The sequence below is a fragment of the Idiotropiscis lumnitzeri genome, chromosome 1, assembly GCF_059441095.1.
Source record: "Idiotropiscis lumnitzeri isolate Australia: NSW breed Sydney's pygmy pipehorse chromosome 1, RoL_Ilum_1.0, whole genome shotgun sequence".
NCBI lineage: Eukaryota > Metazoa > Chordata > Actinopteri > Syngnathiformes > Syngnathidae > Idiotropiscis > Idiotropiscis lumnitzeri.
This window is the reverse complement of record NC_142391.1, coordinates 24,077,767-24,090,062: the sequence shown is the minus strand read 5'-3', so window position 1 is coordinate 24,090,062 and position 12,296 is coordinate 24,077,767. Positions and strand designations below refer to the sequence as shown.

The following is a 12,296-nucleotide window of genomic DNA, read 5'->3' as shown; positions in this document are numbered from 1 at the left end:
TTAGTGTAAAAATTTTCCAGACCACCGTTCTAGAGCAAATTAAATGTATTTGTTCAATTCAAACCTATTATCAATATTTGCCTTTAGTCTCCCATAAAGATGTTGCCTTTAGTTGATGAGCCGGAGTCTTTAGTTTCTCTTCATTCCCACATTCATCCGCAGGCAAATAATTAATTCAGCAGCTGCGTCTCTGATGGACTTTTGAACCTCTTGCACTTAAAAGACTGTATATGCAAGACTTGATGCATAGTTGTTTCTACGTTATAGGCATCCAAGGGAGCCTTCCGTTGCAAAAAAACAGGAAGGAAATACATAGAAAGTGCTTCATGCGTTTGAACAGACCCCTCTCTCGGCCCGTGGCCTTAGTCAAGGCTGGGTGAGCAGGACAAGCCACAAATGTAGCGTGTAAAGCGTGTTTTTAGACTTAGAAATACTGACGCTTGCATCTCACATCTTGTATCGTTTTTCCGCATCATCGCAAAGTAATGCAAAATATCACAAAGCTAACACATGCATCTTTGCTTGTTTTAAAACCACTGGGAGAGAGCCGAAGATAAAAAAAAAAGGCAAAGTGTTGAGCAAGTTACAAGGGGTCGTTAATCAGGCAACCATCGGAAAGACTCATTACGAACACTGACAAATGGAACAACACGCAAGGTTATAAGTTCCCCAGACGCCAGACTTACGTCATGTACATTTGGAACAGGCGGAGAAAGACTTCACTCGACCAAACATACGGGAAGTATGTCAACGTTTCACCTTAACCGGCAACCTCGACCCCATTCCCTGAATAGAAAGCTGTCAGTGGAGGTGTCAAAACATCATACCTTTCCACCCTGTGTGGCGCAGTTCAAAGGACGGAACCATAAAATCTCAAGGGAAACACCACGTTTAGTGAGCTGAACCTCCACGAAGATTTGGGAGATGTATGTTAAAAAACTTTTTTTTTTTTAACTAGATAGTGTAATGTGATGATAACACTGGTCAACACATTTTTTAATCAAAGATGCCAGTAACAATTTCAGATTTTTTTTTTGTGCTGATTCCAAATTTGCCCTATTTTTTTCTTTTTCCATTCGGTTATCATAATCATAATAAAAATAATAAAATATGTAACAGTAATATTTTTAGTAATATTTATGAATTAAGGGTTAGGTTCAGCAATGTGTATTTTTTTTTTCTGAAACATTATAGCTAAAAATGACAATACATGGCGGTAAATCCTCATTGCGGCATGATAATCTCTCAGGAACCTGATGTGCTCGAAAAAAAAGGAGACATTGTTAAAATCAGCTTTGAAAATAAGTTCAGGCACACGTAACACCAACTTGGATTAAAATTTGCTGTTGACCTGTGTAATCATACAACAAGAGAGAGAAGTTGAAAATTAGGCAACAGGTCTCGACCAGGGGTGGGTAAAGATGGCCAGCGCTCAGTTTGCCAAGCGCATCCTTCCTTAGTTTAGCATGCGGCTTCCTTATGCCACAAAAAGGATTTACAACAGCAAAAAAACGCAATAACCGATCAGAATTCTACTTTGGCTATAATGCAACATGGGATTCTAGTTAAGGAAAGACATTTTTAACTGAAAAGAAAACATACTGCATAGTTAGAAGTGGAAGGTTCGTCCAATTGGAACTCGTTCGCTACCGTCACTACAGGGTGTGTTCGGAAATGCACTCTGACGCCCTATCATCTCTCCGGGAGTGTGTGCGTGTTTTCAGAGAGGCAGAGCATGCTCTCTCCTTCTCTCCTTCTGTTATCAAGCAATCGGCAGCTCATGTAGCAACTGTTTCCATCCGTACTGCCTGACGCACTGGGCTCCGGCACTCCTTTTTGGGGCACTCTGAATAACCACACGGCCCATTTGAACAACGCTTTGAGTTTCCGAACAGTCGGAGTGAAGCAATACGCACTTGGGCAATATTTCCAAAACATACCCGCGACTAGGGAATGGGGACCCCAGGCATGAGTCCAAGCGCCACTGATCTTAGTTTCTTGCTTTCGGATCTGGACTTGGTCTAACCCCCAAGAGTGATTTATAGTCCCAAAAATATGGTGGACAGACATTTTATCAAGCAGCCGCTCACTTAAATGCACTTGATACTCGACCACAGCAAACACCATCCTGTTTCATCTTCATGAAGAGTCATTGAGCTGTTTTACTTTATTTTACTTATTATACAGTGGTTAATGTTTCTTTATGTCAAAGGAGGATTATTCAAAGGTTTCTAAAACACAGGCTGTTTGCATTTATAAAGGCAACAATAGAACAACGTCAGTGTCAACCACTGTCAATGAACAAAATGTGGCCCACTGGAACTTCCACTGTATTTAGTACAGAAAAACAAAGGTCAGAGGTTGCTCAGAGTAATTTGATTCCAGCATATGCGCTAATTCCTTTAAATCAAAAGCGTCATCCGTGAGACAACTGTTATTTTCAACCACAATAATGTCCCAGCAGAACAGCTTTGACCCAAACCAGAAAACCATGGTTCGAACCCCCTTCTAATATGTTGTCCAAATTTGGTAGCGCTCACGTTGGTGGTCCCCCAGTGCCTCTTTGTATGTTTGTTTTATCTTCTCAGGAGGCTATGTTGTGTGAGCCTTCAAAGTACACACGGCACCTGTCACGTGCAGAGTGTGCGGAAGACAATATTAATCAGAACAAGATTCAACACAACAATACATCTTGTTGCAGGAGCACCTATGCGCCCTTGGCCTCAGGCTCCCTTTAAGGTAAGGGGAGGTACTCCCGTTGCTTTTCAGTGTGTTTACGTTACTCCACTTCAAGGTTGTGCATCTGCGCTTGTTAAACAGCTTCCTCGAGTGCTGCATACTTCCAGGAATCGCACCGTTTAGATTGTACAGAGCCACACGAAGGAAAAACATCAACAAGTCTGACGTCTGTACGCAAATGTCAGCATGTGTGCAAAACTGTGTGTGACGCTATCACAAGGGGGACAAAAAAGAAAACACACATTTCCCCCTTTGCTCGCTTAGAAAATATCATGAAGATTTGAAGATAATGCATTTTTGATTAAGAATGATTGAAACAAAAACACAGGGATGGCAAAATTCTAATAACTACAATCTAAAAAAAAAAACATGGTGGGTGTATGAAATATCAATAATATAGAACAATACCACATTTTGCAATTTACTCAGAGGAAGACCTTTATTTTTAGAAACACATTTTCTTTTAATAAGCTGAAAGCAAAGTTTGCACTTTGCAGTGTATCACTCTAGCGCATGCCAAGTGTAAGTGGAGTTTAAAACAAACAAAAATACAAATCATCGTAAAAAGGCGCATAACATAAAAATAATGTAAAACAATATAAACATGATATCAAATATAAAAATTTTTAACACTGCAAGGGGATACGGAAGGAGTATATTGGAGGGAGGAATGTGTCTTAATTTTCATGATTTACTAAAAGACTAATTGAGGCACAGCATCTGTAAGAGGGATGGCCACTAAATTATAAAACATGGAACAATTGGTCGTCATCAAACATCTAATTATCAACATTGAAGTTAATATTGAAACTTAAAAAAAAATCTAAAAAGAACAATGAAAGTCTCGTTTCTTTCGGTTAATCTTTCCCACTACACTATTTTCCTCAGTTTGTGGTAATAGTTGAGGTTTAAGACATTTGTCTGAGTCACCTTATAAACGCAGCATTAAACAGAAATTGAAGTGTCAATTTGTCTTACCTCCAAGTTCTTTTACATTCAAGATGGCATTAGGAAATGGCACTGCTTTGATGCTAAAACCTGAGAAAAAACACAAACGTCATTGGAATGACAATCAAAGATGGTGCTATCATTCCTAAATATTGCCATACTAATTCCAGAGTGAGTGACTGTGCCATTTTTCTCCCTCATTCAGTAAGTATTTGTGCTGGCGGGTCAATACACAGATTGAAAACATATTTGTATGACATAACAACAACATTTTGTGTGGTCCAAGACGGGGTGGGGGTCTGAGTAAGCGCTAAACATCATGTAGTGCACAGTTCACAAAAGCAGCATTCTATTGCCTTCTATTTGTGGAGACAAACACATTTGATTTGATTATGATGTCGTTTTAAGAGCATTACAACAGTGAAAAACTATGAAGGCAGACGTGTGTGGGAAATGGCAGGCGCATCGCTGACGATTCTTCCCACTAGATTTTGGCAGATGGACATGGTGCTGACAGCTCAATGTAATTTCAGAGAACCTTACCAAAATAATTTTCTGCTGACTAAACAAAGCCACATTTTCTTATCTATAGCAGGTGCAGGCAGATTTCTCTTCCTTTGAACAACGCCATTCCAAACGACTTGGTGGCCATAGGCAGCTCATTTCTCCCAATGAAGATACAGAGTGACTAAATCTAGGCTGGGATTTCTGAAACAGCTTCAATGCTGATTGCCAACAAAGCCAGAGGAGGGAAGAGAAATGTCAGCGACCTTGAGGGGCTGTATGGAGAGTGGAGCGCTGACTACCAGGAGACTCGTGCGCTCACCACAAAGCCTCCTCTTCCGGCATACTTAACACCCCCACCTCCCACTAGACTGGAAGGTGGAATCTGCGTATCGGCCGGTGGGTTGCAACGTTTTTGGCATGACTACTAGACAAACAAATGACGGAATGCCCCCCACTTTGCAGGGGATAGCTGGAATAAGTGGCTTGGTTCAAATTTGAAGGACAGCATAGAGTATAAGAGAGGGGCTAGAGCAGTTCAAGGCTTGAAAAATAATTATTGGAAGGCAAAGGTGACATATTTAAACTTCGAGGGACAGTGGTCCAAATACCTGTGGTGGGAACGATTCCGTCTGCGCCTTCACTGCAGAGGCGTGACAACAGGCTGGTCTTTCCAGCACCTGTCAGGCCAATGCACACCACATCATACTCCGGTCTTGGCGGTGGCGGTCCTTTACAGCACAGTGCCCGGAAACACTGAAACGAAAACAAACACGACCATGGATCGACTGGAGGAGGGATCAAATTCTGCAGCGAGACTGGGATAGTGATTAGGTTTCTGCATTTGGAGTCACAAGAGCTCTGAAGGAAGACTCTCATGGGCCTCCCAGCTGTCTTCATATGAAGGAGCAGGAAAAACGTGTTAACGCTATGAAAGACTTTTGGAGTGGCAGCTGATCTAATCAGAGCCAAACAATTTAACCACCCGAGTAACAGCAACATCTTGAAAGTGGAATGGGAAATGACAAAGAACAAAACCACAACATTAATTTGTTTAATTTTAATGTCATTATGTCATATTGGAAGAGTTAAGAGCATTGTTGCATGGGTGGTGCAAATTATTTGTGTCTTCAGTGTGTGAGTGTGTGTTGATAGCCTGTCTGATTGTGGCCTTATGTCAGCCAGAGGCAGACCTGACACTCAATGAATCATGACCTGGGAGTGAAGGCCTGCTGTGAAACATTAAGGGGCAAATGCGGTGTGAACCGTGAATGAGATTTTTTTTAACTTGTGTGCAAGGATCCATATCCAAAGCTAGAGATTTTTTTTTTTTACTAGCACGATAGGAACTAGTCTGGCCAAGGTAGCGCAGACACACACCGTGACTCTAACCATCTACTATCACATTTCAGGGGGGAGAAGATCAAAACCAAGGTAGCTTACGGCTCTTGTCAGTTGACGAGTTATCCTGTTCAATCAAAGGTTGACAGGAAGGCAAAAATGCAAATGAACTCAAACTGCGAGCACATTCTCCAGGTTTGCTCAGGCATGTGATTAAAAATCTCAGCAACTATAAAAAACATTTAAAAAATTAAAATTGAAGACAAGGCTTAATAAAACGGGAAGAATTCCTATCAAACCACTTATGAGATGGACCGAGCACTTTGAACCTGCATCATCATCATCATCTGAATGTCTCTGATATGATGACATCCAGCCAGCGCTTGGTTTCTTTTCAGATCATCTCACAATGCCTCGAGTCTTGCGAGGGCTCCAGACATCGGTGACCAACAGTGTCAGTTTTCAATGCTGTGTTGTGGGGAATCTGCTTCAACAGAACCAGACGTTGACTGAGCAACCCGACCCCCCCGACTCCTTCGTGAACCCACCGGTCAGCTCAAACAGGAAACATTCTCCTCTTCCAGAGAAATGGGAAGATCAGAAACACACACACGTACACACATCAGAAGGAGGAACACATGTAAAAAGTTGGTTTGATGAGGTCGCTCTATTCTCTCCTCGGTCCCGTCGATTACCTCCCAGCTACTTTGCCCCAAGGTTACATGTAAAGCTGTCTGCCGAGGGTGAAATCTCCCCTCAGCTGTCAATCCTCAGCAATGACAGACAAAAGGGGCGAAATGTGGAGCAACAGTTGATTTGGGTGACAAATATTTGCTCACCCATTTGATGACGTAATAAAAGTGTTCCAAACGGGTATTGAGTGGAGGCACATGTACAGTGAAGATTCCCCAAGAGCTACGAAAGAAGCACCCGGTGCTTGACCCTGGTATCCCGATGCACACCGGGTCACTGCGAGCAAGAGAAATAGTAGCTCCCACCTTTGGCCCCACTTTGACAGCGCCAAGATTGACGAGGGGGAGCTCGGTCAAAAGACTCACAGGAGAAAAATAAATACATCCAATGGCCTTTACTGACTTGAAGAGACTCAGGAGATGACGCTCTCCGGTCTGAAAGGCTCCCGAAGATCAGCGAGCCGGAGTTTGTTGAGCCAGAGACTCAAACGCCAAGAGTGACTGCCCCATTGCGACTACCTCCACATATTACCAAGCGATTTGAAAATCTAAATTGATTGAGAAGTGCAGTTAAACCTTTTACCACCTCTTCACCCTGGCTCGGACAAGCTCTATCGCAATTCTCAATCAACCATGTCTCCACTTTCATCCTTCTTGATGATCTTTTTTCGCTGCTCAATATTTTCTTTGCATCCACCTTATTATCAAAACACTTTATCTGCATCTGAGCCACAGTGCGGAGCACGTTTGTTTTAGGAAACCAAAATTAATGAAATAACAAACTAAAATTAACAAAATAAAATAAAAACTAAAATAAGTTATAAAAACGAAAACTGAGACTACATTTTACTTTTATAGAACTAACTAATACTAATTATGATTGCGGAGAAAATGTGCTTTGTTTTCGTCTGTCAATTAATTTAATACCCAAACCCTCGGGGGATGATTTTAAAAGCATTTTTTTTTCTATATTAAAAGCACGGCTTTTTCCTGGAAGAGGAGACAGTTGAACAGTCATCTGGGAGTTGTAGTAATCTTGATGTTTGTCGCACAGAAGCGACATCATCAAGCATCAGCCAGTAAAAGGAGACGTGAAAAAAAAGTGCTTTTCTTTTTCGCTTCATACGTGGAAAAAAAAACATTCAGTATAGACTGCATACTCAGGTTTAATACCTCATAACAGTAATTCAATCATGAAAATGCAAGGCGAACATTGTGGCGTATAATCGTTAGAGCACGACCTTGCTTTCTGCTGAAGAAGCCTGTGCGAAGCCACATAGGTCCTAAAACTCTGTAAAAAATTGGCATTCTACAAATCAGTGAGATGATTGTTAATGTATCCTATTTTTTTAATACTGACGTTTGGAGAGAACAAAGCGTCTACCTTGGTATTTAAAGTGGTGGCAACATGTTGTTTTCTCTCAAATAACCCAAACATTCTTCGGTGTACATTTCTGCCTTTGAACGCTGTTCATCAGTAACATTCTGTAAACCAGGCGAAAAGGCAGATAACCCAAAACGTACTGAGAGGCTGACCGCAGATGACCGTCTGTTGATCTTCACTTTTCTAACGGGTCAGATCCATGGATGTTTGGGCAGTAGAGCGATGGAAAATGCTCAGGGCGTTGGATTGAGCCGTTATCAATTGGAGTTGAAAAATAAAATGGGAAAAGTATCCTTGCAGTGAGTCATAAACCACCATGTTGTAAATACACCTGCTGTGGTCGGACATAACAGGAGCCGGGCTCTTTTTAGAAAACCCCTTTGTATTTTTAGAGGTAATAAATGTAGGTTAGAGGGAAGCCGCTACTGCTCCAGCAGACTGGTTCATGTTTCACTCCCGTACTCCATGGCTACCATTGGGACACCAAAGGACATAAAGCTGGGCTGAGACATGAATGAGAGCATAGTCCAAATTGAGGCACCCAACCAAGCGTTCAGTTTCTATGGCGTAGTTTTCTTCTCCCTTGTGAAATCACTGCAGAGTGTCAGGGTTGTCACAAGGGCACATGTACTGTAGTCCACATTTGTTTTAATTAGGCATGACTGTTCACTTTTAACATTTCAGGTACTTAAATTAACCTGCAATGGAAGTAACTTTGAGTTGTGCTTCAACATGTAAACTGTTGAAAAATTCACTTCTCAAAAAAAAAAAATGCAAATACAAAGATAATGAGTGCAAAACCCATTTTACACATAACGATAATAAAAGTGAACACAGGCCTGTTTACTGGCCGGTGCTACAATTTATCATGGCAGATTATCCTGGGGTGTGAGCTGGGTTGATATTTTTTTTCCCCTCCACAATCTGCAATGAAAACATTTGGGCAGAAAAACAGGCAGAGATTTGTAAATTTGGATTTTTGATCACCTCACATAAAAATACATGCTGAACGACAAGATAGACTTAAATGCCATGGGACATAATCCAATTTAACTTCATTGAAAATTATTTACGAACTAAAAATAATGTATTTGTTCAACGAAGCGTAACAGGAAAAAAAATAAGCGATGGTACGTAATTTACTGTGTACTGACATTCTTTCCATTTTTTGTTTGTGGGTGCACAATGAGATTTTTCAGATTTTTGCCATCTTGAGAATAGCAGCAGATGGAAGAGGCTGCGAATCATCTCCACGAAAAGGGCAGACATAAGACACGAACTGGCCGCTACGCTCTCTCTCTTTTTTTTTTAATATTTCCAGATGACATGTCGGGACAACACTTGTGTGCAGGGCTCACTTCTGACCTTTAGAAATGACAGTCCTTTATTTGGGCGTCCATCCTGACAGAGGAGTGGCGCTAACAGATTAGCGCGTACACAGTCATAACACGGGCAGGCAAAGCCAGCGAGAGAAAGTGGAGGCATGCAGCAGATCGGCCAGTCGAGGATGGAAGGGAGAGTAGTGGAGAATTGGAGGCAGGGAAGGTGGAGGGCTGTGCAAGGATGAGGGGCGGGGAGGTTCATTCATTCATCCTCATTCAACTTCTCCCCCCTTCAGTTGTTGTTGTTATTTGCCGCTTTGAAGCTAGATGGGGGGGGGCTGCACGGTGGGATTCAGTACAGTGAGGGAAGGAAGAGGGTGCTTGGGGCGCGCTGCATGCCATTCTCATTAAGGGGGGAGAGAGACATGCGAGACACATAAAGCGGCAAACTGGACGCTTCCCATGCTTAGTTGATGATGCATCAGAGCTTCGGTCCCTGCCACACAATGCCCAATTCACCCAATTCCATTCGTTCTACTCTTTCAAGACCGAGTGACAAGTCATTTCAGAAAATGCCAAATGAAATCAAAGTAAAGGAATTAAACATCATACAAAAAATAAAGCATGGGGGAAAAAACTGTTTCATGTCGTATAGTCGACAAAGTCATAATTTTCCTGACGTGAGATCGTGGCAAGCGACAAACCCCGGGAGTGTGACAATGAGGGGCGCCACGTGAAAGTGGACAAAGCCAGTCAGAAAGCGATATTTCAAACTTATCTGAAGGGATGGAAGTGTTTGAAAAGAGTTGGAGGAAGAGACACGATGTATGTTGGACCAAGCCAGATGCTCAGAATGCTGAAAATGTTGTGCCCGAATGATCACGAAGTGGAGACGAGACCCATCGACATTGGAAGAATGGTAAGATCTACGGTGATTACCCTCCCATTATTGTTTGAAATTGGATGCTGTTCTTTGCTGTAAATTACGCATGATGTTGGTCCACATGTCATAGTGAGTTGGTGTCCAACATAGTCAAATTAGCTTTATTTTTTTTTGTCCTATTTTGGTAGTCCTTGTAGGCATACAATGTGGCTCCATCCACGCTGCCGTCATTAAAGGATGGTGTCCCAGGTGTGCGGGAGCATATACGGCTCCCTTCGTCCCCGTTGATGGTCCTGTCTGCACGTCGTCTTATTTCGATGGCCTCCTTTATCCATCTTTTGTAGTCATGAGTTTCTGATGGAAAGATTTTCCCCGTATACCCAGTCCATTATTTGATTATTTCTTCTGCGGAAGTCTGTTTTCTTGTGTTGTAGTATTACGTCCTGCCGTTTCTTTTTCACATTCTTTTTTTACCAATTGTGCCTGTACGTCTAGTTTCCCGATTGATTTATTCATGACGCAATTTGCATGGAATTTCACTTGGATTTTTTGTGGATTCCCCATTAATTTTTTTTAATGCCATTTTAACACTGGTGTTTGCTTAGTGTTGCATTTACATTTCAGTTTAAGCCCATGTCCCACTGAACGGCAAAGGTTTGTAAGTGTTTGCGAACGTAGTGAATGTCGTTTTCGTCAGCGTTCATTCAAGGTCGACAACAGTTCTAATGGTCTCAAATGTTTTTTTTTCCCTGTCGCCAATAAATTTGGAACATGTTCAAAATTGTCAGAAAAATATTTTTAACATGTTCAAAATTCCCTTGCGACAATAAAAACTGTCCACAGCCATTAAAACGGTTGACGAACGTCTTTGCGACCTTGAACAAAGCCTGACATTCGCTACGTTTGCACACAATGGCAAACTTTCGCCGCTCGTTGGGATACGGTCTCATTTGTTTGCAAACGAATCAGGACCGCACCGATTGTTTGATGGACACCAAGCAATGCTAGCTTTCACACACGATTCAAACAAACTGCACCACCCCAAAAAGTTGCCGAGGCATGTCAACCAAGAGCATGAACATAACCTAAAGTCCACGCTCTGATGCTACGAGCCATAGCCGCGAGACACCTGTGTGCAAAAAGATAAATTCAAGATAAGAGGGAAAATTAGCACAATTGGTAACACTCTTGTCTGAAGGCCCTGGTGATGAAATTCAAGATTTACTACGCTTTTAAAATGATGGCCAACTAAGGACACTAAAACAGGTGCCAGTCATTACCCCTCGCATCAGAAATAGATCCCTGTTCAAAAAAGACAGACACACACGCCCACAAGGAAGGACTCACTTACACACATGCACACGCACACGCACGAGGAGATGAGAACCTTTGAGATATGAGACACTCTGCGTCTGAACAATGCGAATCCAGTGGTGTGGAACGACGCAATGAAGGTAGAATATGTCCAGTGTTTACTTGGATGGCTGAAAAGGTGATCTTTCCAAGACTGAGTGGATTGAAATGACAGACACAGAGCAATAATAAGACGACCCCGACTGCAGCAGCTCAATATCCCGTCTGGGGAAGCAGACCGTGTCTCACCTGGATGGGTGGACAAAACAACCCGCAAACTATTATGCCTGCGTGTGCACGGGGTACACTCCCCCCACCCCCAGCGCCCTGTTTTAAAGCTGAGTTTCTTGTCACCATTTTGCAGACACATCCTCCACTTATACTGAAGCCATTTTCTCGCTCTCCCCTTCTCTTTCTCTCTCTCCCTCCTATCACCCCTGCTGCCCGATTCATTCACCCCACTTCTGTCTGTCTGGCCTTCATTTCAGAGTTTCGACACTACCGCCCTGACGCTAAGGTGTCTGGACAAGGAGTCAAGCTGGAGCACACACACACACATGCCACACACAAAGCGCTTCGGTGAAGTCCGAGCGCCCCCTGGCTTCCCTCCGCAGCACATTACACATTTGCGAGCCACGCAGTGCTCAAGCTCACTTCACTGATTTGGAAAACGAAGTGGATGATCATTAGCAAGACAATCATACATAGTCCCTATAATCATATTTGATTTTTTTTAATTCTTGACGCATTGTGCTCAGGCGGAAGTAACCATTCCAACCAGACCCAGCATTTTGACAGACTTGTCACTTTGTTAATATTGTGGAGACCCTCTTAAAGTTCGCCATCTGCTAATTGTGAAGTGAGTTCAGTTGACTTTTGCCACCACCAAACATTACTCGTATCTCAAGTTTGCGGTCGCAAGTCAAAGCAAAAACATCGGCTGGATGAAGGCTCAAAAACTCCTGTCAGGTCATCTGCGTCTCAAGGCCTACTGTACTGCCAAATGGAACGGCAATAGGGTGTTTTTGTTTGTTTGTTTGCTTATTTGGGGGAGGGGCGATCAAAGGGAGAGCGGTAGTCTTGGAAAAACATTTGGGCTGAGCATGGACGAGACGTCTGTCAGGGGGTCT

General features: G+C 42.6%; 1 protein-coding gene across 2 annotated transcripts in view; it reads right to left on the bottom strand.

Annotated features, from left to right (window-relative positions):
- The window catches only part of LOC148343877 (ADP-ribosylation factor-like protein 15), an 89,118-nt gene that overhangs the window by 49,880 nt on the left and 26,942 nt on the right, over positions 1-12,296 (bottom strand). For both annotated transcript variants that reach the window (XM_088290927.1, XM_088290918.1), the window contains exons 2-3: positions 4,803-4,947; positions 3,718-3,777 (exon numbers count right to left, since the gene is read on the bottom strand). In XM_088290927.1, coding sequence (XP_088147053.1) covers positions 3,718-3,777; positions 4,803-4,947 — 205 coding nt within the window. The remainder of the gene's footprint in view (positions 1-3,717; positions 3,778-4,802; positions 4,948-12,296) is intronic.